This window comes from Pleurodeles waltl, chromosome 3_1 (genome assembly GCF_031143425.1).
Source record: "Pleurodeles waltl isolate 20211129_DDA chromosome 3_1, aPleWal1.hap1.20221129, whole genome shotgun sequence".
NCBI classification, from domain to species: domain Eukaryota; kingdom Metazoa; phylum Chordata; class Amphibia; order Caudata; family Salamandridae; genus Pleurodeles; species Pleurodeles waltl.
In genome coordinates, this window is record NC_090440.1 from 1,405,793,975 (window position 1) to 1,405,820,005 (window position 26,031).

Genomic DNA, 26,031 nt, shown 5'->3' on the forward strand with positions numbered 1-26,031 from the left:
AAGGTAGGCCCTAGATAGCCCCATGGGCAGGGTGCAGTGTTTTTATAAGGTAGGACATGTACTGGTGTTTTACATGTCCCAACAGTGAAATACTGCCAAATTCGTTTTTTCCCCTCATAGGTTAACATGGGGGCTGCCTTTAAATAACTTTAAAGCATAGATTCCCTTTGAGTGCAGACGGGAATATGGAGTTTAGGGTCTCAGAACTCACAATTTAAAAATACATGTTTCAGTAGAGTTGGTTTTTGGATTGTGAGTTTGAAAGTGCCACTTTTAGAAAGTAGACATTTTCTTGCTTAAACCATTCTGTGACTCTGCCTGTTTGTGAATTCCCCATCTGAGTCAGTTTGTCAATTGGGCTGTTTACACCTCCCCTCTAGACAGTGACACGAAGGGAGCTGGGGTAAAGCCTACATATCCTGATGAGCCATCTGGCCTAGAGTGGAGGGAGGATTGGTCGCTCGCACCTGAAAGGACTGTGCCTGCCTTCACACAATGCAGACTCCAACCCCCTGATGTGTGTCTGGGGCCTAGCCTGGACAAAGGAGGATCTTGGAAACACTTGAGACTTTGCTTTGAAGTTGCCAACTTCCAGGGCAGAAAAGTGTATAAGAAGAGAACCCAAAATCCCAGACTTTTAGAATCTTTCTGGTATCAAGAGGAACGTCTGCCAAGGAGAAGAGCTGAAGAGCTGGGGAGGAGTACTGTCCCTTTGCTGTATTGCTTTGCTGGACTGGCCTGCAGCTGCTGCTTCTGCCTGAAAAGAGTGCAAAGGGTGAACTTTTCTGTGTGTCCTGCTTGAGAGAGTTCTCCAAGGGCTTGGAGTAGAGCTTGCCTCCTGTTGTAAGTCTCATGGACACCAAAGACTTAAGTTTCCTCAACCTACAGCACTGGGAACTAGGTGTTTTGTGCTGTTCAAGAGGAGAAACCACTGCGATGCCGCCAACGATGCCACTGGTCTGCACCGTGACCTGCTGACACCGCACGGAGTCGCACTGCCCTTCTTCGCACAGCAACCTGTGGGCCCCGCCCTCTGGCATCGCCTGCTCACCCCGCAGCCTGGGCCTCCCCAACGACACTCCTGCTGACACTGGCACCGCTGTCTGCACCATGGTCTGTGGACACTGCTCGTGAGGTACATGAAGCACCGTCCTGTCCTGCACCGCAGCCCCAGTCCACCAACGCCAGCACCACCGACTCCAGTGCGATCACCAGGCATCCTGCCTGCACCGTGGCCTTTGAACACCACTTGTTAGCGTCATGAAGCACTGTCCCACCCCGCACGGCTGGCTTGGGCCTACAGACAACAGCAATGCCGTTGCTGCATGCATCGTGACCTGGTGACACCACGCGTCGCACTACCCCACTTCACACCACAGCCCTGGTCTCACCGATGCCGCTGGACACTGTCACCGAGTCGCTGCATGCACTGTGACCTGTGGGCACAGCATGTCACATTGTCCCGCTTCGCACCACAGCCCCAACGCCATCCATGCCAGCGCTCCTGACTTCATCAGCCCAGAGTTCGATCTGCAAGGCGTGTGACTTCAAGGGCCCGACAACTCCAGCACCACTCCGGAACCGACACCGCAGCCCCAGTGACACTGCTCTCCAGAGCTCTACATGAGGATCACGAAGCCCTGCAATTCCAAAGGTACTGTTTGTGGGTCTTCTCGACACTGTAGCTGGCCTGCAACGCTGCAGCTGGCCTGAACTGTTGGTTTTGTTGATTGCAGTGCCATGATAGCCCCAGGTGGAGCTATCGACTTCAAGGAACTGTATTGTTGAGAAAATCTTGCAGAACTCATATATTTATTACTGTATGGTGGATTTTTATCATATTTGGTCTTGTTTTATATAGATAAATATTGGTTATTCTTCTAAAACTGGTGTAGTGTTCTTTGGTAGCGTTTTCACTGTGTTACTGTGTGTTAAGTGCAAATGCTTCACACATAGCTTCTGAGATAAGCCTGACTGCTCGTGCCAAGCTACCAAGGGGGTGAGGAGGGGTTATCTGAGCAAGTATCTCCTTTATCTTGACTAGATTGAGGGTTCCTACTTGGACAGGGTGCAAACCCACTGCCAACTAGCAACCCCATTTCTAACAGTAGCCCATTGGTTACTACAATACAGTCACCTAAATGCCCCTAATTTTAGTGTTTAGTGGAGCCCCTGGCACCAGGAAATCAGATCATGCTGAGCTGAAGGACACTCTAGAGATGCAAAAGACAAGAACTGTGGACCAAGGACTGACTCAGCACCAATCCTGCTGACTTCGACAATTGCGTGAAAGATGCCTTCTACTCCAGCTGCTGAAACCTCCAAGAGCCTGGGAAGACTGCCAGCTTTCACCCCAGAACAAGGAACTTCTGTGGTGTAGCGGAGTTCCTTCCCTGCATCCTTGGAAGCACTCAGGAAACACTGAAGAGGACTGCAGACCACCAAAACCAGATGCCAGACAGCACTGCTGCATCATGCCCCCTAGCCTGAGTTGAAGTTGGCAAACTGTTCCATCGTGGTCCCCAGCTTCTCCAGAAATAAAACTCCACTGTGGGTTTCGCCCCTGTGACGTTCAAACCAATGCCTGCAGCCTCTTAGACTGACCCCCTCTACCATAAGTTACCCGGAGACAAAGACCCGATGCCTCAGGACACCTCTGCACCCACCTGCCCCGGACAGGGGAGGAGAGATCCGAGGATGTCCTCGCGTCTCCCCATCTCTTGAAACCTGAGCCCACTTGCTGGCTTCGTCAAACTGGGCCTCCATTCCACATTTGCAGTCTCTTTTGGCAGGTCCCGCTCTACTGCGACTGCTCCAGTGACAGAAACCCGACACCTAAGGACACTCTTGCACCCAGCCAACCTGGCCCCAGAAGAGGAATGAAGATGGCCCCACATCCCAGAGGGACTTGAACCTACTTCTTGGTTCACCCGACTGGACCCCCAGTCTCTGCCTTCAGTGCCTTTCTGACTGAAGCAATCCTCACTGACTTCTATGGGACACCCAACGGTGAACTACACTGCTGCACCAGGATGCCCCAGTGCCACCCGAGGTGACCTGTTGGTGTGGCATAGAATCCTCCCCCATACTTACCTTAAGACTGGAGGATTGGTCCTGTAAGTCACTGCTTTGTTTTTTCTGCTTAGGGCAACATTGCAGCTTCAGAAAATTGCCCTGTGTCGACTTTTCAAAACTGAATAATTTCTGTAGCAAAACATACTCACCTGATCGGATTGATTCTGGTGCATAATCAAAGATACTTGTTATTTTTGAAAATTGGTGTGGATCTCCTTGAGTCGTGTCCCATTCATTGATTGTGTATAGTAAATGTCTAACACTCCTCTTTGATGACTCTAAGGCTGCTCGGCCACACTATCCCATAAGAGAGCACCTTGGGATTGCTAGGGCAAGCCCCTGTCCCCTAGTAAGGGAACCCCTGGACTCTTCGCAAATTATATTGAATTTTGATATACTATATAAAAGAGCCAGCTTCCGACACTGAAATATTACCAGAAATACTCTACAAATCTTTGATTCTTATGGTTTTACCTGGAACTCAACAAAATTAAAACATTAAGGTATTTGGTTTACAACTTTAACAAAAGAAAATTTACTCGAATGAAGCTTTTCATTAATTAGATGTATGCGTATCTCAAAGAAATACTTCCATTTGTTGTTGGAGACAATTAAAATAGAATTAAAAGATGCTGGTTCCTACTGTTTTTAATATACTAAATACAGATACATATCCCCACATTTAATATGTTTAAAAAAAAAAAAAAATTCAGTCTTTTGAATCAGACTAGAACCTTTTGGTACTAGCACCTACATGCATGGCTTTAAAATGGAAGTGATAAGGTGGTCTCCTGGAAATAGAAACAAATTCTTTATAAGTAATGTAATTAGTTTATTTTTCCAGGAGACCTTCTGATCACTTCCATTTTTAAAATAATGCATGTAGGTGCAAATACCAAAAGGTTCTATTCTATTTCTTTGGAACAGGATGCGTTTATGAATTCATCTACTTAGTATAATAATAAATGCCTTAAATTATTCACAGAATAATTTCTTTGGAAGGCCTCTGTTTCTGATCTTTAAATTACATTTTCCAAAATCCTATGAAAAAATATATTAAGCCTAGCTAAATATGATAGAGTTTTATCTTAGTTTTTCTACTTATGATATGAATCGCAGCAGAAATGAAAAATGCATTCACGTACTTTGATAGCTCAAATGCTTTGTTTTTATAAAAATATCTGAGTAATTATCTTGAAGTTAGAAGGAAGTTAAAAAGCTGAATTACTTGAAAAAGTGATCTAATGTGTGTTAGTCTGTAGAGATGTGGAACAGTATTTAGTTGAAATATCTAAATGTTCACATGAAATTACTATTCAAACTGTGTTTTACCTATACAATAAATTATGAATGACTTGTTTCATTAAAAAGATTACTAAACATGCAACTAGTACCTACTGGTCTAGTAACTGAATGTATAGTGTTTTAAATTGCATGCTGTTTCTTTGTCTGCAAATGTATAATTTTCAGCAACAGATTTGTAATCATACCCGTTTTTGAGAATTTTAGCTGTTTGCTCTACCCTTAGGTTAGATAGAGCATAAAACCTATATCACTTGCTCAAAAAAGCATCTCATTATGGGCTCCTTTGGCTGTATTTCTTCATGCATGATCTGTATCTACATGTATGCAAATAAAAGTAGATGCAGTATTTACACCATCTTAATTATACTACGCTCTGTCAAAACATTGCATCCTTTAAGTTGTTAAAGAAACTTTAGTTAGGTCTTCACATTGTTTTTTATGCTAATAGCTAGCATGATTACTTTTAATTTGCTTGATTGCATTTATCGCTTTCTAGATCCTACAATGCATTCTTTCTCTTTTACACCTTCCCCTTATTTTACTTTTGAATTGTTAATCCCACTCTTTGAAGCTAATATTAAAGGCAATATGTTATTTGGCTCCTTAATTAGTTTAATTATTAGACTGTGATCCATGGATTATTATATCTAAATGTATTATTCGTTATCTGAGCTTATTGCTTTTAACTCTTTCATTGCGTTCTTCATTATTATTGTACTAAAGTGTTCAACCTTGACAAAGACCTCTTCACAAGGCACACACATTCCACTAACCACAGATATGTGGCACTTTTCAGGGCTGCAAAATACAGAGAAAAGGGGAGCAGGGTGTGCAGGATTTCCTTATGAAGCCAATACCTAATAACAAAGATAATACAATTTTCACAAAAAGCAACGCCTTACTGAACAGTCACACTGAAACCATGGTAACTATTAATAGCACATGAGTTTCAATAGTTGAAAGGGACTGACCTGAAGTCTTCTCTGTACTACATTTTACATAGGAAAATTACTGGTAACATGTTTCCCCCAGACAGACAAAACGGAAAGTATTGAAACACATTTTTTATTTTTTTTTAAAGGGGGGGTTGAGCGAGTTGTGAGTGGGAGTTCTCCCCATTAAGAGACATTAAACGTAGCCACAAAACAATGGAGACACCATTATAGTAATTTGCAATCATACATAGTGAAACTATGACAAAAGAACACTTCCTAATTCTACATTTGTTATACTATACATTTCTATGTGGGATATTTTTACATACAGCAGAAATTAAAGTTTTTATGCAGTACAGCAAAACCGGTGTCCATGGGCACGTCAAGGTCAGTCGAGGTCTAGCGGTATTTGTTAGAGGAGCCATCCTTGAAACACACAGGGCCTGATTCTGACCCTGGCGGCCGGTGACCGCCAGGGTCACCGGCCACGGGAGCACCGCCGACAGACCGGCGGTGCTCCGAAGGGCATTCTGACCGCGGCGGTTCAGCCGCGGTCAGAAAGGGTAAACCGGCGGTCTCCCGCCGGTTTACCGCTGCCCTTCTGAATCCTCCATGGCGGCGGAGCGCGCTCCGCCGCCATGGGGATTCAGACACCCCCTACCGCCATCCTGTTCATGGCGGGAAACCCGCCATGAACAGGATGGCGGTAGGGGGTGCCGCGGGGCCCCTGGGGGCCCCTGCAGTGCCCATGCCAATGGCATGGGCACTGCAGGGGCCCCCGTAAGTGGGCCCCGCAAAGTATTTCAGTGTCTGCTATGCAGACACTGAAATACGCGACGGGTGCCACTGCACCAGTCGCACCTTCCCACTACGCCGGCTCAATTCTGAGCCGGCGTCCTCGTGGGAAGGTTGATTTGCCCTGGGCTGGCAGGCGGCCTTTTGGCGGCCGCCCGCCAGCCCAGGGCAAATCTCAGAATCACCGCCGCAGTCTTTCGACCGCGGTGCGGTGTTCTGACGGGGTTACTTTGGCGGGCGGCCTCCGCCGCCCGCCAAAGTAAGAATGACACCCACAGTGTATGACTGTGCCAAGATGAAACAGTCACCGTTATGGACGCCATTTGAGGGTCGCAACTACGACCCATGGCTTTCCCCTTACTACTGCTCTTGCGATCCCCCTCCTAGGGGGTCGCAACATCAGTATGAATAACAGAGACCCTTGACATTTTGGTAGCAGCAAATACATTAAAACTAACTTCTGACGGTTCGGGACAGGATACGGGGCAACAACACGTCGCCTAGCAACACGTCCTCCTTGGCCTTGCAGACCACAGTCTTCCCTAAGCACTGTATAATGCTTGCCTCACAGGCTAGAGATTCTGATATGTTCTTGACCTTTCTTTAGAAAAAGGAAGACATAAAGAGTTACACCTTCAGCAGGCGTTCATGGTTTTCCCTTTCAGGTGGGCCCTATCTGCAATTGTGAGCATGTAAGCTGTGCTGCCAAAAGTTTAAGATTGTATCTTTTTTCAGCCTGAAAACTGTTACAGCTCTGAAGATATTAACGGTAAGTGCTTCTGTTTTATCTTTTCCATTTACCCCAGTGTTCTTTATGTTGCTTCTGCAGCATTAGATAAACCAAGTATTCTCTTTGCTCATTTGTAACATTTTCATGTTTTCCATTTGTTTGTGTGTTAGGTTTTAATGCCTTCTAAACTAAGTCAGAAACATTATATGGAAATTGAAGACCATGTTATACAATGCCATTACCTAAATTATAAGGCGAGAAAAGGCATCATCGTGTGTGCACGTTTTATGATAACGTAATTACTCCATTTTGAAATTGTAATGTATGTCAGCACTGCAATTGACACCTGAATATAGCAAACTACAAATACAAGTGTGTAAGTTGACTAACCCGCAAAAAAGTATGGCACTGTATGCCAAAATGCGTGGCACATTTTCATTTATTTTGATCAATTGACATAGGAACTATTTTTTTAATCAACAAATTATCAGCAGATTGTAGATTGTGTGGCAAGTGTTGTACACCATATCTGTGTGGAAAATGCATCATCCACAGAATCACACAGTTCCAGTGACTCTGCTTCTATGTTGCACTTTAAGTAGCACTTTATCACTAGTAGTGCGAGAAGCTCTGAAACACTTCACTGGACTATTTTTAAAAACAAAGCTATATTTATAAATTGGTATGCTGGCAAGTTTTTTTTAAACAGTAAAATGGGAAGAAAACAACGTACTCTACAACAAACTTTCGAAGGGCTGTGAGCAGGCCTCTGCTGCCAGATATTCTAATTCTCTGAAGGCAGAAGCAGAACAATATTTCTTGTTTCTCAAAGAGGTAACAATAAGTCTGAGCCTCAGTGAGTAAAACGCTCTTGATAGCCACAAATTCTTGCAATGTCTCACCAACCCTAATACTTATTTTTAAGTCCTCATAAGAAGATTTGATTACGTCTTATTGAAGGTGTGCGTGACAGGGCCCAGCTTTGCTTGCAGCAGGCATGTGTGAGCACCCAGATTTTCCTACTATCAAAGACCTGGGGTAATATTCCCTGTAAGAGCGTCCGATCATCTGCCTGGAGAGACTGCAAGCCGTAGAGACAACGCTGCTTCATATTATGATTGCGGGGGGGGGCGAATGAGGGGAAAATATATTTTTTTTAAATCACCATTTCAGCTCAAAAGGAGGAACAATATTAAATGAACGGTAGATTCTGATGCCCCGACGCAGAAAAGTGCTTTCAGGGTATGCATGACTTGTTTAAGTAGCCTTTTATTGCGGGTTCAAATAAGCATCTGAAAACCTTCAACAGTATCTTATTGTAATTGCATAGTGTTTTGTATACTTGTTGAGGAGCTGAAGCACACTAGTAAATGTCTGGCATGTTATATAGTGTGGGGCTATTCAGTTGGAACAGTTGTCATTTGCAATGTGGATTGTATGGAAAGTGTTTTGGGGGTCTTTTGGTGTGACCAAAATGGTGGTTTCTCAGTGGTGTGTGAAGTTCAGGGTCAAAGGGTTGGTGATGATCATAAGTGATACCACTTTCTGTGATGTCACAAGAGTGACTTCCACTGTCCATGGCATTTTTATGAATCAACATTCATTGTCACAGTATTTACGGTAACTGTTCTGTCACAGGTCGGACTGCCCCATAGGGCAGTCGGGCAGGGCCCAATGGGCTGGTGTGGCAGAGCAATGTGTTGGCTGTTTTTTTGGCAGTTTATGGGCCTGTTTTATAACCAGATAGGACGTTTTGTTACAGTTTATTTCCCTGATATCGACACAAACATTGCCTGCAGCAAACACAAATGCAAGCAGTCTCCCATACTCTGCAAAACACACATTCAGTGTGTCTTTGCAAGTTCAAAACTGGTCTGATTTACAAACGTGGACCACTTTTTTAATGTTATTCGGTTTGCTGATGGAGACCACTTTTATATTGATGCCTGGGTCTAGTATCAGTCCCTCCTTGTCTATCACTCGGAGGGGAACTTTGTCAATTTCTGTCTGGCCTATTAGAGGTGTGCATGACAGGGCCCGGCTTTGCTTGCAGTAGGCATGTATGAGCACTCAGATTTTGCTTGACTATTATCAAAGACCTAGGGTAATGTTTCCTGTAAGAAGGTCTGATCATATGCCTGGAGTGACTGCAACCCATAGAGACAACGCTGCTTCATGTTATGATTGTGGGGGAAAAGGGGTAACGATTTGGTTAAATCACTAAATCAGCTCTACAGGAGGAGCATCATTAAATAAAAGGTAGATTCTGATGCCCCAATGCAGAAAAGTGCTTGACTTCAGGGTATGCCTGACTCAAGGGGCAGCAAGACTTATCTATACAGGATCATGCTATCTCAGCTCAGGAGCCAAAATGTTTAATTTGTTCTTTCACCAATCATGATTGGCCACGCTTCATCAAATTTAAAAGGATTACTTACCTTCTGCAATGCCTTTTTTTGGTAAAGACATGTTCTAATTGCAGAGTCCTTACCTTTGACTTCTCCCCGGGCATCAGACTGGACCCGTAAAACTTTCATGAGCAGTACCTCTGTTTGCTGTTAGGTGGCGTTGATCGGCTCTGCGTCGGTCGTTGGAGTCATCTGTGCTGGATATAATCTTGTGGGTCCTATATAGGTGCCACCCCGGTGCGCTGACGTCAGTTTCTTTTCACAACTCTGCATCAAAACCTCCCTCTGGACCTGACTATCCAGTCAGTAGTGTTTGGTAAACAAGTGGAGGGATGCCTACGTGGCTACCTGGAAGAAATCAAGGACAGAAACTCCACGTGCTAAGGCAGTGGTCGCTGCTTTGGCTCTGTTAGAATGAGCACGCAAACCTTCAGGGATTTGATTCTTGGCCAATGTGTAGTAGATCTTCTTACAGATTACCACCTATCTGGAGATGGTCTGCTTCTGCACTGCCCAACCTTACTTCGCAACCACATATTTAAAAAATAGTTAAATCGTCCACCTGGAACTCTTTTGTATGAACAAGGTAGAACGCGGAAGCTCTTTTTTGGTCCAGGCAGTAGTCTCTTCCTTAGAGGGATGTGGGGGTGCGTAAAAAGTAGGCAAGGTGATGAATTGGCTTATACGAAAGGGTGTAACCCCTTTTGGCTGAAAGGAGGCCATAGTGTGAAGCACCACTTTGTCAAGAAAGGCCTAAAGGTATGGAGGCTTGGATGACAAAGCCTGCACCTCAATCGCTCTGTGGGCAGAGGTAATAGCCACAAGGAAGGCAGTCTTCAAAGTAAGAAGCCTGAGAGGTAAATTGTGGCGAGGCTTGAAAGGAGTGCACACCACAAAAAGTCAAAACCGAATGCAAATCCCATTGGGGCATAACAAAAGGGGATGGAGGAAACGTATGTGTAAGACCTTTAGGGAATCTATGGACAATAGGAGACTTAAGCAAAGAAGGTTGATCAGGCAACCTCAAAAACGCAGACATTTCAGATAAGTATCCTTTGAGAGTGCCCATAGCAGGGCCCTGACCGGCCAAAGAAAATGTAGGCAGCAGAACCTCAGAGAGAGGGGCAGAAAGGGGGTTAACAGCCTTGCCTGTGCACCATGCCACAAATTTCTTCCAATGACAGGCGTATAGCGTTTTGGTGGAGGGATGCTCGGCTGCCAAGATAACGTTACAGACGTCGGGTGGAAGGTCAGAAGCTGTCAACTGTCTTCAAACCTCAATGCAAGAAGGCAGAGAGTGGGCAGGTCTGAGGGAGTTATTACAACTTTGGAGGAGGTGTTAATCCGTCCCAAAAGTGACGGTAAAGTGACTGATATACCACCAGCCGTATTAAGAGTCCATTATATCCTATGGAACTCGTAATACGGCTGGTGGTATATCCGTCACTTTTGGGACGGATTAACACCTCCTCCAAAGTTGTAATAACCCCCTGAGTGCAGAACCTTCCCCTGCTGCTGCTTCGGAATATCATACCAAAGGGGCCGTCTGATCGGAGGATTGATGGACATGCTCAACAGCTCGGGATATCAGAATCTCTTTGTTCTGTCCCGAGCCACAAGGATTACTTGGGCCCAGTCATTCTTGATCTTCTTCAGAACTCTGGGCAGAAATGCATACAAGAGGGCAGAGTTCCACTCGAGACAAAAAAACTGCAATGTGTAATACTGCTGATATAGTGCTTTCTCTGCAGAGGCAAACAGATCTAACCAAGTCTCTTCACTGCTGAAAGAGAACTTGCGGCATTCATTTTTGGCTGAGTTTGTCTGCTCTCGCGTTCAGAGAGCCCGCCAGATGTTGAACCACCACAGATATGCCCTCCCATGTCCAGAGGCACAGAGCCTCTTGACAAATGGTCCACGACCCCAACCTGCTTGTTGCAGTACCACGTCAGTGGTGTTGTCCATGAATACCTGCACTGTTTTTACTTTGACAGATGGAAGAAATACTTGATTTTCCAGCTGGATCGCAAACAGCTTCAAGAGGTTGATGTGGAGTCTGGATTAAGCCAGAGAGCAGATGCCACTGATCTCCACCTCTTCCAGATGGCTGCCTCATCCCAAGAATGACGCATCTCTCACTACTGTCAGATCTGGTTGGAGAAGAAAACGGGATCTTCCTCTAAACAATCATGGTTCATGAGCCACCACTGCAGATCTTGTGCCATCCTCTGAGATCTGAACCTTATTGGAGAGATTGCTCTGTTGCTGCGCCCACAGGAACTTCAGGTCCCACTGCAGAGCCTGCATATGCCATTTGACGTGTCATCAGCAGGATACAGGAGACTAGGAGTCCCAGCAGCCTCAGACTCATTCTCACCAAAATCCTGGATGGAGGGTGAAACATTGGTAACATAGGCTGAATATCCTGGACGTGCCACTCAGGAGGATAAGCCAGAAACTCTACTCTGTCCAGAACAGCTCTGATGAAAGGAAGGGTCAGACAAGGAGTCAGGTGGGACATCTGCATGTTTATAGTGAAACCCAGGGAATGTTGGAGGTCCACCGTAGTCTGGAGGTGGGAGACTACAGCCTGTGGGAAGCCTGCCTTCAAGAGCCAGCTGTTGAGATCGGGGAAGACTGAGACCCCTGATCTGCGCGGATGAGCGGCGACCGCCACCATCATCTTGGTGAACACCTGAGGGGCGCTGGTAAGGCCGGAGGGGAGTACGGTGAACTGAAAGTGCCTGTGGCCTACCATAAACCGCAGGTAACTTCTGTGGGCAGGCAGGTTGGGGGTATGGAAATAAGCATCATGTAAGTCCAACACTATCATACAGTCTCTGGGTCTAGGGCAGATAGAACCTGAGGCACAGTAAGCATCTTGAACTTCTCCTTGAGGAAGAGATTGAGGGATCAAAGGTCTAGCATAGGGATAAGAACCTTGTCAATTTTGGGAACCAGAAGGTATTGGGTATAACAGCCCCAATCGACTTCTGGCACTGGAACCCTCCCTATGGCTCCCTTGGCCAAGAGAAGAGTTGTAACTGGCCTCCAGTTCCTTGTGGAGAAGAGACAAGTGATGCTTTGCCATCCAATCATATGATGGTGGCATGGATGGAGGGTTACTCTTGAAGGGGAGGGAGTAACCCCTTCAGACTATCTGCAAACCCCACCTGTCTGTTGTGATGGCTTGCCAGTTGAGCAGGTGATGGCAGATCGTGCCTTCAACTGGTCCCTGATGAGGGAGAGTTAGGCTAGGAAAGTTTAGAGGCTACTGCAGAAGCAGGGGCCACAGACTGGGCAGACTGCTCGCTCCCTGTTCCACGAGGTCAGTGGATCCCACATCCTTGGCCATGCAGAGGCTGGGCAGCATGATGCATGGCATGGTGGCTGGATGGGAACAGATGTGGAGACCTCTTCGGTAGTCAGGAAAGGGGTGAAAGACAGACTGGGGGAACGTGGAGATATTGCATGGCCCAAAGACCTGGCCATAGCCTGAGAATCCTTGAAGCACTCGATCGCCGAGTCTACCTTGTCTCCGAAGAGATGGGTGCCATCAAAGGGCATATCCATCAAAGATGCTGGGACATCCCCTGAAAGGCCAGATGTCCTCAGCCAAGTGTGTCGCCTCAAGGCCACTGTCGACAAAACCACTCTGCTTAGCGACTGTCTCATCCAGTCCGCAAGGAATTGTGAACTTTGCTGCATCTCTCCCATTGGCAACAGCCTGAAAGAGTACAGCCTGAGCCTCCTCCAGGACCTGTGGCGGCACTTGCGCAACCGTGTCCCACAGAGTTTAGCAATAACACCCCAAAAGGCATGTGGTGTTCACAGACCGCAATGCAAGGTTGATGTAACAAAACATCTTCTTCCCAAGTGAGTCCAGCCTTTTGGATTTCCTATCTGGGGGAGCAGAAGGGAACACACCCTGGGAGGTGGATGCTTGGATCACCAAGCTCTCAAGAGTGGGGGGAGGGGGGTGGAGGTCTGGTGACTGCCAACCATCATGTTCACAGTAGCCCCTGTGTTGGGTTTGGACCAGGCACCCAGAAGGACGTCCGTAAGGACCTCATCAAATGGGAGTAAGGGTTTTGAGGTGGAAGTTCCCGGTTGTAGCACCTATGTTGGGAGATTAGTCTTGACTGCCACGGAGGACAACTCAAGGTCCAAGACCTCAGACACCCTTCTCACCACCATAGTGTAAGAAGCTCCCTCCTCCATAACCTTTGCAGGGGGTGAAAGCATGCCAGTATCTGAAGCGGTATCCAGTCCGCTCGCTTCACACAAGTCTGAATAGCATTCCACATATTCTTCAGGGTGGTGGTATTCTAAAGGGTCCAATATCCCCTCCCATTCATCCCCAAGGCCTATGCCATAAGCAAAAATCCCAGGATCTGACCTGGGAGGCACAGCTTCCACCGGTGTTAGAATCTGCTTCGTATGACACCCATTCCAGCTCCACATCAGAGTCAGGAAATACAATGGGGTCAGCGCCGCCGTGGGGTTGGCGTCGCCTAGGGAAGCGAACAGCACCAGAAGCATCAGTGTCTTGGCTGGTGCCAGGGAAGGTTTAAGTGTCTCGACTGGCATTGATCTGGATCTAGGAAGAGATCTTTGGGTGCCCATCGGTGTCTGGCTGAAGCTGCAGGTGTGGAACCCAAAGGGGCCCCTTCTGGCCCTGCAGGCCAATATGCTCTCTAGTGGACCCGGCCTGCCCAAAAATTAGGCTCATGGTCTTCTAAAATTCCTGAAGTTGGGCAGGGGTCACTCCAGCTCCTGGAAACTTGGGGAGTTGCAGAGCTGGCCCAGGTGCAGTTTCCTCGGCATGAGAAACGAGAGCGCCAATGCTTCCTAGTCTTGTTGGCAAATAGACAAGGAGAAGGTAAAGCACGCTTCGATGAATTCTTTTTCTTGTGCTTAACTGAACGTCTTGAGAACTTAGAGTGGGACGATGACAACTTTGGGCTTCGTGACTGATCCCAGGACCTTCCACGTGACGGACTTCGACCTGCACGGAGCTGACCATTGGCCCACTATCAGCTTTAGGGACCACTCCCTCAAAGCCTTCAGATTCATGGCCGGGCACTTAGAGCACAACTTTGCGCTGTGATCACATTCCAAACACCAAAATCACACGGGGTACGGATCCATCACAGACATAGCCCAATGACAGAAGCCGCAGGGCTTGAATTCGGTCTTCCTAGATGACATCCTCAATGTACCAGGAGTATAGAAACTCGAAAAAGTTTCAGCAAAATGTGGAAAAAAAAAGCCAGTCAAAAATTGACTGAGGGGTAGCACTCTTCAGACCAGTGCTTGCTGGCACGGAAAGAAAAGAATTGACATCAGCACGCCATGGTGGTTCCTATATAGGACCCACGCTGTCATATGTGGTGCAGACAATGCCGACGACGGACGTGGAGCCGTTCGATGTTACCATATGGTGCGGAAGGATACTGCTCACGAAAATCTTCCAGATCCAGTGTGACACCTGGGAAGAGTTCAAAGGTAAAGAATCTGTAACTAGACGTCTCTATCAGATAAGGACAACACTTCTCTCTTCAGAGCAATGTGACTGGGCCAGATTCCATCATAACATGGCCTCTTAGATGCGAATCTCACAGCGGTTTGTGGTCCTGGAGCAGCACCACGCTGAGACTGACTTTTAGGAGAACCTTCCCGGATTCTGAAAAATAACACTTCAAAGCAATTTAGTTACACTTGTCATAGTTACTTCATTGAAACTTCATTTGCAAGTGTTCAACACAATTTCATGTTGTTTCATACTATATATTCATAATTCAGCTTGCTTCATTTACTTTTGTAATTCATTGATAACTGTGGGTCATTTTTGTTACTCCTTGGTCAAAAACTTAATTCGAGGATCTCTGGGTAAGTATTTTCTATCTGCCAGGTGTCATATGCACGTTTGTATGCATTAAGAAAGTGTACTCCAGGCAAATATAAAAAGGGACTTTTACATTATTTAGTGGTATGGCCACGTAAGCGGCCCCATTTCTAAGACAGGAGGCTTGCATTTGTTTAAAAATCTATAGAGGTCGCTGCAGGGTGGCGGGAGCTTGGAAAGCTGCCTTCCTTGCAATGATCCTGCCTGAATGTATGCAATTATGAAAAAACTTGCAGGGCTTACATTTAATTGGATGATAACACCCAGTGTTCTGAGTTATTACTCTATTCACAGATGCAGATCCCTCAAAAAACAAGATTTGCCCTTGGACTGGCTAGAAAAAATATTTTCTCTATTCCGACTGATGTCTGTTAGAGATGTCTGTTAGAGCCTATGCCTCCTTTAGTGAAATTACCACATCAATTAAAGAGCGATGATGTGCTTTCTGATGATGTACCTGGGAAAGAAACTGCACTTCTCTCAAAAAATTCTCCTCTCACGCTGCCTCCAGGCCCAACAGTGAACAACATCAACCGTAGACCCTTCTCAGTGGGATCATTTGAAAAGATTGCAAAGAGTAAACTCAAATAATAAAAGCATGACACCAAAATGACATTAACATTTTTTTTATTAAGAAGACATTTTTAATAGTACTTCTTTTTGTAAAAATGGTATACATGAACCAATACAAAATGTGAATGGGAACACATGGGTATGTAAATTGTACACTGTAACGTTGTCCATGTACACCTTAAACAGAACCAGCCGAAAGGGAAATGAAATAACATTTCTGCTAGTATGACAAAAGAACAAGTTCATTTGGTGTGGCTTCCCAGTGCTTGAATTTTAGAAAATGTTATAAAAGACTTAATTCAACTGAGCCGGGACCTCCTTGTTTGAAGGGCAGAGTACTCTACCTTCTCGCTGACACAAGAGGGCTTGCAACAGACATGAGTGGCCAGGTCGTGGTTTGCAGGTGTGGATTAAAGAGCTACCATAAGGAAACGTGAGACAATTTCTGAGAAGAAGCGTGGTCAAAGGATGAGGATCACTTTCCTGAGTTTTAATTTTCTTCCTAGCTGTATTGGCGTTTAGACACACCAAACTCCCCTCGGTGCCAACTAGATGTTAGTAAGTCAAACGTTTCCATTTTGCCTGGAGGAGTCACTTGAATGGTTTGGGAGATACCCAGCTTAAGGGACACAGCTATCTCATGACGGAGCAGTCTGAAGGAAAATCTCAGTTAGATCCAGTTTACAACAGGGTTGCCCTGACAATGCACAGGTGTTTCTTTATGTGCCTCAAAGTATTCCTGATATAGCTATCATTCACTTCCTCACTCATCTACTCTAAAAAAGAATTTCCAAGGAAATGTTCCAAAGAAATCTGAGAATACTTCCTGTTTAACTTCCGCCCTCACCAAATTCCAACCCTACACAAGAGCTGAGCATCTCTATCCATAGGATGTTCTTGTGGCCTGTTTAATAAAGATGATCACTGCCTTCAGCACCACCTACATTTACTGTTTCCTAAACAAATTTGTTCTTTCTTCACCTGTGAAAAATAAACTATAAAAGTAAAATAAACGAATTTTTTACAAAATAATACTCAATACATTTCAACAGTGCACTGTATATTTTAAGAAACATACATAAACGACAAAAATAGATTTTAAAAACTAAATTTTGCACTTTTTTTGTTAGTACTTTTCATTTTCCAATAAGTGGGGCCTAAACTTCTGCATTCTACCAGAGAGGCAAGACACCGATGAAAGCACAGGAACCTGAGACATTTCCAACATGGTGAGAATACGTTTACATCAGTCACACTGATCTATGGTGCACTTTTCCAAAACAGAACACAGAAAAGGGACAGAAAAAGTGACGAGTTAAAGAAAATTAAACTATAAAATATTGAGCTCTGCCATTAACCAAATTATTTTAAACACCACAAATTGCAGAATGCGGTATTGACGGCACAGGGAACTTAAGGCTTCAATTGCAGACAAAGTCACAAGAAGTTCATCCGGATTCTGGAAGTTCCTTATGTAAGGAGAGGCATACAATAGCTAATCTAGTGGGACACACCATTTGAATATCAGATGCTAAATAAAATAACAGATCATACCTATTCAGGACTCTTGAGACAAACAAAGAGTGGTGCTGGTTTCTTCTTTCTGGAGCGTGTCACATGAAAAACCCAATATATAAAACCAGTCTATTGTGAGCCATTACAAATGAATCCATAGAGATCAAACAAGAGGAGCAGTGATACCAAAACAGGAAAAGACAGGGTACATTATAATATCAGGGTACAAAAACATCCCTGTAAGGGAACCCCAAAGCACTAAAAAATGAGGACATATTTTTGCTAGGTGGCAAAAGACCCAAGCAGAGGCCGCTTTTACATTCATGTTCGGAAACTGGCATGCATTTACTGACCAGTGTACTTTAAAAAACAAGTTAGGGAAAAAAAAAGAGAAAAACTTCATCCAGGAAATTTACTTTATGATCACAAATATAGAACCCATCCACAAAACAGGAGTATTTTCTGGTGAATACAGGCTTACTTTGGATTTGTAAAATGATACTGAGGACAGATCTACATCTGCCAACAACAGATCTCTTGCTTTTTAGCAAGGTCTCCGAGAGTGAAACTGCACCAATAAATTAAAAAAGGGTCTGTCTCTAGTACCAGAGCATAGAAGCTCCCAATACTCTGTCAACATGAAAAAATGGCCTTTTGTCCACTTACAGCACTGCCGCCACACTGCCAGTCGTTGCTTGCTGTATCAATGCTGATCTCCCTTTGACTCTTCACTCAATCGGTGTCTAACGAATTAAAATAGTTGTATAAAATATACAGATTTGATATTAATAAAGATCCTCCCGTAGGCAAGTCCTGCAGCCCAAGGGGGAGCAGCTCCTGTTTCAGGAGTGTGCACAGCAAGAGGAACTAGAAAGATTAAGCTGACGGACACTTTTTTTTAATACAAAGATTCCTTTGCAAAACACATGCATGTAAAGGACTGAAATATTACTCTGCTCTGTGGTTCATCTCTTGATGGAAGAGGTTATCTGTACTAGCTCCGACTTTGCAAGTGGAAAGCATGCTTGGTTAAATAGTCTAAAGTTACAACATGCGCTCTACGCAACAGACTGCAAAACTATCTTTACGCAATCAGGGAAACATGAAGTGTCAATTCTGAAAGGCCTTCAATGTATGGGACAGAGTAGCTGTCCAACTCTTACTGTCCTTGGCAGGCTGTTTAACGTAAATGTTACGAGTTATGGATTTTTTTCCAATCACCAGCCATCCTTACATATAGTGTTTCCACATTGTGCTCAGCACTTCAATTCCAGATGGGACATGAAGGTTGAAAGATTCATCAGAAATGTACACTTGCCATTAGATGTACTTTATGAAAGTATTCAGCAACAAACTCACTCGTCTAGTAACTAATCAAAGAGAAACCATTTCATGCAGTACCGCTTACCCTTATTTAGCCACCAATGTAGGCATCACCATCAGATTGAAGGGCAATCGGAGATTAGCTGCCCCGTTTTACAAGATCTGAGATTACTACTAAAATAACCTGTGATGCTACTTTTCTAGAATTGGTGGCATCGCCATTGCCAACCACACAAGGAAGTCCTAGATCCCTCCTATGATCAAGTGAATACTGTGTAGTTTCAGTCTGCTGTAAAATAGCATGCACCTTCAAACCGCAATCATCCCCATTTTAGTGCATGTTGACAGCTGTCAGGAAACACCTTCAATACCAGAATGGAAATACTCTTGAAGGCATGGGGCTACTTGGTATGAACAACCCATGTGTTTAGCCTTACTATGTCCCGCTATCACACAACTTTCTATCGGATTAAAAAAAAAAAAATGGAGAAATATACCTGTATATTATATATTCATGATGTGGCCTAAGGAGTAGATAGGACAATCACTTCTCTTTTCACATTGACATTCTGGTGATATTTTACAAACTAAGAAATGTGTCTGAGAAGCTGCCATGCAATGCCCAGTGCTGGAGGGATCCTAACTGCAGACAATGCCAGGTCCACAATTCAGTCTGGTTGGACAAGCTTATATGAATAGAACTCTTGACATTTCTTAGAGTCAGTTAGAGTTGTTTATCCTCTAGTAAGTACTTAAGGGATAGTATTATTATGCTTGATCTTATCAATAAAAGCACACCAATATGCTTTCACGGTAATAAGATCCAGTGTCCTATACTGAGATCATGGTCCTTCCTGGTCAATATGTCAAACAATTGTCTTCAGTATTGAGATTATATGGTTTTATGCAATACAATTTTAATATTACTAAAATCGAGAGCTCGAAAGCATTGTTGCCCCCGTGGCCCATTGCAAAATTTGATCTGTGGACCTCTTGACATCTCCGATTTCTTGATAACATCTCGAAAACACAGTTTCACCATTATTTTGAAGTAAAACACAACTATCTTCACCGAATAAGTCCAGAATCAAGGAATTGTGTGTCTATAATTTAAACAGATACTCCAGGTTTTCTCAGGTTAAAGTGTAAAATGAGCAAGCATGTTTGCAGCCTTATTAAAATCGATGTTTTGCCTTTCATTGTAAATTAAATCTAAAAAGAAGCATGAATTATCAGTTTGAACAACTCTTTTGTTGCCTACAAGATTAAACATCCCGCATTTGTTCTGGATGTCCCAAATTAGGTTTGATAAATAAAAACAAATGTTCTTTATTAAAAAAGAAAACAGAGTTTAAACTCCATCATTATGCTCTTTTAAATAAAACCAATACAGGATGTGCACACAATTTTACAGTAGTAGAAACGTACCTTTAAAATTGCAAATGACATAACATGACAAGAATTTGTTCCACCTTCAATAAAACACGAGTGTCGAAATGTAGCATGTTCTCTTGGTCAATACAGTTCCATTTAATTGCCATTTTTCTGCCCAAAAGGTTCATTATAACCAGAAATGTTTTTTTCTGCAGACCGTTTTTTCTTATTTTTCACAATTACTCTTTTTTTTTAACAAAAATATCAGCTTCTAAATCCAAACTGCTAATCTTTCTTTTCTACAGTTATATAATTTGGAATCCTATTCCACCCCAGGATAAGACTCAAACTAAACTTTAGGGGTTCAAAGTATCTCTATATATAATAGTAGGCTTGTGAATACTCTAAGCGTCTTTAACAAAAGACAAAGGAAATTCCTGTTGAGTGGTCAGAGAGTTGTTCAGTGATAAACTTAGACGTGCACGGAATTCCTGCTCTCAATTCAAGGATATGGGAAATCGGAGTGTGTAGAGCCAATCTAATAGAGCAGGCACACTTTGGTCAATTCGTGGACAATCGTGACAGGCAGTTACTTTGCACCCTTATTCCCACTGAAGCTAATGGCACCAATCTGTAGCCAACTGCTTTCATATTAACCCCCTGAAGTTACTTAATTTGCAGGCACAGTGACATTGTGTGCCACTTACTTGTCAATTTACATCTCTGGGGGGTCAGTCACAAACAAACACTTATGAGATGCACAGAGGCTTAGGTAAGTAGCTAATATCATATACATCTAAATTACTCCGTCCACCAAGCACCACATACAAAAGGGAGATGGTTGATGGGGGGAGGGGGAGGTGGGGGAGAGGGGAGGTGGGGGTGGAGAGGGGCATCACCCATGAAAACAATGGCCACCAAGATTCAGATTCCTGTAAACTACATTGCTGGATTTACCCAGTATCTTCCACCAATATTTATATTTCAGTATTCCTGGAGGCTTACTGAATACCTCTGCACAATGAAACAAACGTAGGGGGAAATGGACAAAAGCTAACATTGGTGAGAAGTGGGGGATAAGGCAAAGGAAACTGACTGAGTCCTGTTTCAAGGATGTGGCAATGCAACTGTGTCCCCAAACCTACAACCCTGCATACCGTTAAAAATTTCAACTCTAGGGTGGAACCTCTGCCAACACTAAAAGCAAACTTGTTTCTACAATGACCAAGGTACTGTACACCTTAGTGTGGGTCAAAGGGGAGACCAAGTGAGAACAGGTAATGGGGGTTCAGTGGCACCTAGTCTATATACTTCTTACTCAAGCAGCAAAATAAAAAAAACATTACAATTCTCAAATTTTCAAACAGTGGCAGTACACTTGTGCAGACTGCTGCAAGGTCTCCGTACCCCTACGAACATACGAAAAATATACAAGCATTCAAAAATAAACACACTGATTTAAGCTTACAGCACCGGGTCTCCTTCATTCTATCCTTTTCTGCCCCCTAACGTAGTGACCAGCCAGCAATAAAATTGTTGGCTGGGTTATTCAGAAGGAATCCCCAACCTCCTCTGGCAATTTATGTTTCTTTTGGAACTCATCTGTAATCCTATGTACTTGAATGTGCATTTGCTTGCTGCCAGGTATGTAGAGGGATTGACAATTAAGTGTCCCTTAATTGATGCACCTTTATACAACGCCTGGTAGAGCATATTGGAACACTCGATACTCATAGCTGCAAACGAGTAACTTGTGGACCTTTCCCAAATGCTCCCAAACGTTACCCAGTCTAGAACTTGTGTGTACCTTCAATGTGTTTCTTTAAAAGAATCCCACATAGATGCAGAAAGTGGGCGAAAACGCACAAAGCTTGAGAGCCTTACAGGTGAGGTCTGTAGACACAAAGGGTGGCATGCTATTCTTGCCATATTGACACCGCTCTGCGCAAAAATAACTCACCATCAGAACATTGACATGCTCAAAATAACAATCTACTTTCTTGATTTTAGTCTCTGTGCCAGAGGCATCTCCAAAACAGGAAGCTGGGCAGTTTGTTCCTTTTTAGCCTTTGGCAACTTTGAAGAGCGACTAGCGATGTGCTGAGATTTTGAAAAATGACACAAACTAAGCTATGCTGGTTCTACGTTGTTAATGTGTGGATTTGGAGACAACAGAGTTGAAGAAAATAGTATACAAACCCCAGCATCCAATAAAAAAAAAAAATACCGAAAGGCGGGGAGGGTGGTGGAAAATTAAACAAGGCACAGAATTTTCTGCAAATGACTTACTGAACTAAAACCCAAGTTTGACTTGGGGGAAAAAAATAACATTTGTCTCTGAAAACAAAGTTACAAATTGAAAAATAAATCGAGGTGTCACAGCAGAGTGCACTTTACCAGGGTTTTTTTCGTTTTCTTTTTTTATACACAAATACCAGACCACCTGATCTCAGGCCTCTCTCTAACCATTCATTAAAAAGAAAAAAACAAGAAGATGCTCGCAAGCTCCAAGATAACTGTCTGTTTAGCCTCTAACACTGGGGCCAGTAGCTGCCCGCGCTCGAACGCCTCATCCAAAGACAGGAAAGCAAGGCAGAATTAGATGAAGTATTCCTTCTTCTCTTCTGAGTTGTTCTGTCCGCCCTCTGCATTGATAATGGCCGTATCCGCGTCTGCTGCGTCATCTGCACCTTTGGCTTCATGAGTGAAATAAGTCCCTGTAAAGAAGCGTGATAAGTCAGCACACTGTGCAAGGAGAACGCAGGTATCGACACAAGTTGACATTTTCAGCAATTATTCAAAGGACTGTGAAACTTCAAACCCAATGAAACCGAACCGTGTGCGCCCAGACACATCAACAGGTCCTGTACTCAACTGGGAAAGGCGACCCTTTCCAGTGACATAAATTCCATGAGCACAGTTCTTTTTCGTTTGTACCGTTCATCCAACCACAAGTCCTGGTTCAGTTTACCCAATCATGAGCTCTAGCCCAATTCAATCAACCACCAACTCTTGTTCATTCCAATCAAATACCTGATCTTGTCAATTGTAACAATGCATGTGCTTTAATTTCAAATCACCAATGCTTAAGCCAGTTCATTCGCTTGTGTGCGAGCACCCTTGCCAATCAATTTACCTGCTATTGCTAAACGCAGCAAATAACCCGCTTTTGTTAAGTACACCCAAACTCCTGCTCACGCACAGACGTGTTAATATACATCCTGCATCCATCTTTATTCTTCTCCTCTTTATCTGGGTAGGTGGTTACATTAATATGAAACTCCTATTACTCTTTTAATTAGGTCTTTCACTAACATAGCTTTTAAATACCAATATCTAGGCCACATAGCACCGTTCTTCATTCATAAAATGGTTATATCTAGGAGCTGCTTCCTAGCTATTGGCGGGGATACAGCACTGGTCTTTTAAAGGCACTGTTGTGAAGTTTCTCTTTGGTGGAGCTGTCCATAAAATGTTAAGGTGCTTTGCCTTTACCAATATGTTGCTTTTTCCCTAGCCAACCCATCTTCTGTTCCTACTTGTGTTTCCATGATTCCTCTGGACAGAACAATGAATTATCCTTTTTCCGAATCAGTAAATTCGTCATCTTACCAAAGTCTTGAAGTAGGCTTCTTAAAGTCACCCTCTTTGCTTTAATGACCTCCACTCTGGATTCTTAACACACATTCAGAGTTTCTGCAAAGTTTATTTCTTGTGGATTGTGTACAGTGCAGACCTAGTCCAAAGTGCAACGGATTGCTTTACCTGTAATCAGAGTTTTTGAGTGCCCAAGTCCACCAACAGACCTGACTAGTCAACCTAAAGAAAATCACTGATGCCTGTCAGCTTGGGAGACCTTTAAGAGGAGTTCACTATGTTGAAACAGACCTTCTGTGAGACGACTGGGTGAGCAATGCATTTTTTTGCTAGCAGCCTGGTAACTGTCGATTTACTTACCTGGTGTTTGTGCACGCCCATTCTGCTCCATTGTCCGCTCTTATGACTCATACAGTATATAGTCTACGGATCGAGCAAAATGGGAGCCTAAAGTAGTAAAGTGAGTACACAGCCATTGAATTAAAAGATACTGGATTGCCCTTTGGGTGCCTAGCACTGCTTGGGTGCTATCCAGGCAGGAGCAGAGTGAAGTGCTTTATAATTCAAGGCATTTGTCTTAGTGAGCCGATGTCTGCTGACAGCAGTCCCCATGATCTGCGTTTCTGAAGCACTTGCAGATTGTGAATCTGGTTAAGGTGAACACCCAAATATTTAATAAATAAATAAATAAAAAATTCAATAAAAAAACCACTTTCCATGATTGGGAGATGGATGACGTGGCTGTAGTCTGCGAGCTTATCTGGGTCAAAGTGGTTTTCTTTGACCACCAGAGACTATCTGGCTGCCTTTAGTGATAAGAGACCGCTGCCCATCAGGAGTGAGGCACCGAAGTTGTGGACGGCTGTGAAAGCATAGCGTGAGAGGGGTCAATAGTAGTTGTTAACTCACTATCGTTTTATAGGTGGTGAGCGGTGGAAGAGGTTGGGTGAAATGCTGGCCTAGATCATACAGCACTGACAAAGACAACAGATAAGTCTTTGCTTAGCTCCTCTTTTGGTGCTGTGCAAAGTAGTGCGAGTCATATGCAGGGGCAGCACCTCTGTAATAGCGGAGGAGCGTCACCACCCCACTCAGCACCAGCAAATGAAAAATAAAATGATAATAAAATATGTTATTATCATTTTATTTTTCATTCCGACTGAGCCACATGAATCTAGGGCGGGGCGGGGCGGGCTGGGCCATGGCAGAGAGGAGGAGTGTGGGCACTGTAAAGTGTGGATGTCGGTTTGGCCGGCCATTTTAGGCCTGCCAAACCGACATGTGCACTTACATTTCTTCAACCCAGCTGTGTTACACAGCCAAGTGGAATAATGGCGCAGGCTCCCTTGTGCCTGGGCGAGCATCAGACCAGCCCGCTCGGGCCAATCCAGATACTGCTCTCATGCTTGGTATAGTATGAGAGCAGCATCTGGTTTGGGAGCCAGTGCCCCACTGACTTTCCAGAAGAGAGGAGCAACGGAGGCTGCCAGCAGCGGGATTGAGAGGAGCATGTCATTTTTTTTTCTATTATTCCCGTAACACCACCCCCTGCCCCACCACTTTAGACTGACAGCAGCCACCACTGGTGATAAGATGTTCTGATGTCGTTTTTTGCTCATTCATTATTTATGTTCCTGTGTTTCCTTTACTGTGTCTAGCCCCTCTGTGTACTACAGCTTGGATGTATTTTTAATACCGTGAAGGTGAGCAATGGTGCTAATTGGAATGAGTGCAGGAGAGTCAGTTTTTCCTACTTCATTTTGAACTAAAAAAGTGCATTCATCTAATCTTTTAAAAGAAACAAGGAACTAACAGTATTTAATTCGATATAGAGGAGAAAGTGGGATAAATAAATACAAAGGGAATGGGTTATTTTACCAGTGATCAATACTTGCCTTTAGTACTACTATCACTAGCAGTGTGATGCATACTGTAATCAAGACAAGGATTATCAATACTATTAGTAATACTACTGATACTAGTATTACTAGTAGTAATAAACTACTGATATTAATAAAAATCTTATTACGGCTACTACTACACCTAGTATTACATCATCTTTCTCTAGGAGCACCTCACCAAATACTCCTTCAGTTACTGGTTCTCAACTGTTAATACTTTTCGTACTACTGTTATCACACTACTACCTGTACCGCTACTACAGACTCTCTTGCTTATATAAGAGTAGTACTGCTGTTACAAGTATGCCTACTACCACCGGCATTGCATGAACTATCAGAACTCTACATATTCCTCCTCTCTGTTCCAAAGCCAGGTACCATTGCAGCCCTTATACTCGTGTGTGGACTGTGCTAATTAACTCTTGGAACACCAGCATACCTTGGCCACACACACCAAGGGTTCAGAACACAGGTGTGAGATGCTCACATCTGCAGCCATGGGACCATGCAGCTAGCTCGCTACGCGACTGGTGACTCACCATCTTCAGACCAGTTCTTGCTTCTTCTTTAGCTACCTTCCAGTGCTTTAGGA

General features: G+C 44.0%; 1 protein-coding gene across 8 annotated transcripts in view; it reads right to left on the bottom strand.

The window, feature by feature from the left end:
* Positions 1–15,766: 15,766 nt before the first annotated feature.
* The window catches only part of CADM1 (cell adhesion molecule 1), a 572,409-nt gene continuing 562,144 nt past the window's right edge, over positions 15,767–26,031 (bottom strand). For all 8 annotated transcript variants that reach the window (XM_069224945.1, XM_069224944.1, XM_069224941.1 and 5 more), the window contains one exon: positions 15,767–22,658. In XM_069224945.1, coding sequence (XP_069081046.1) covers positions 22,540–22,658 — 119 coding nt within the window. In that variant the 3' untranslated portion in view covers positions 15,767–22,539. The remainder of the gene's footprint in view (positions 22,659–26,031) is intronic.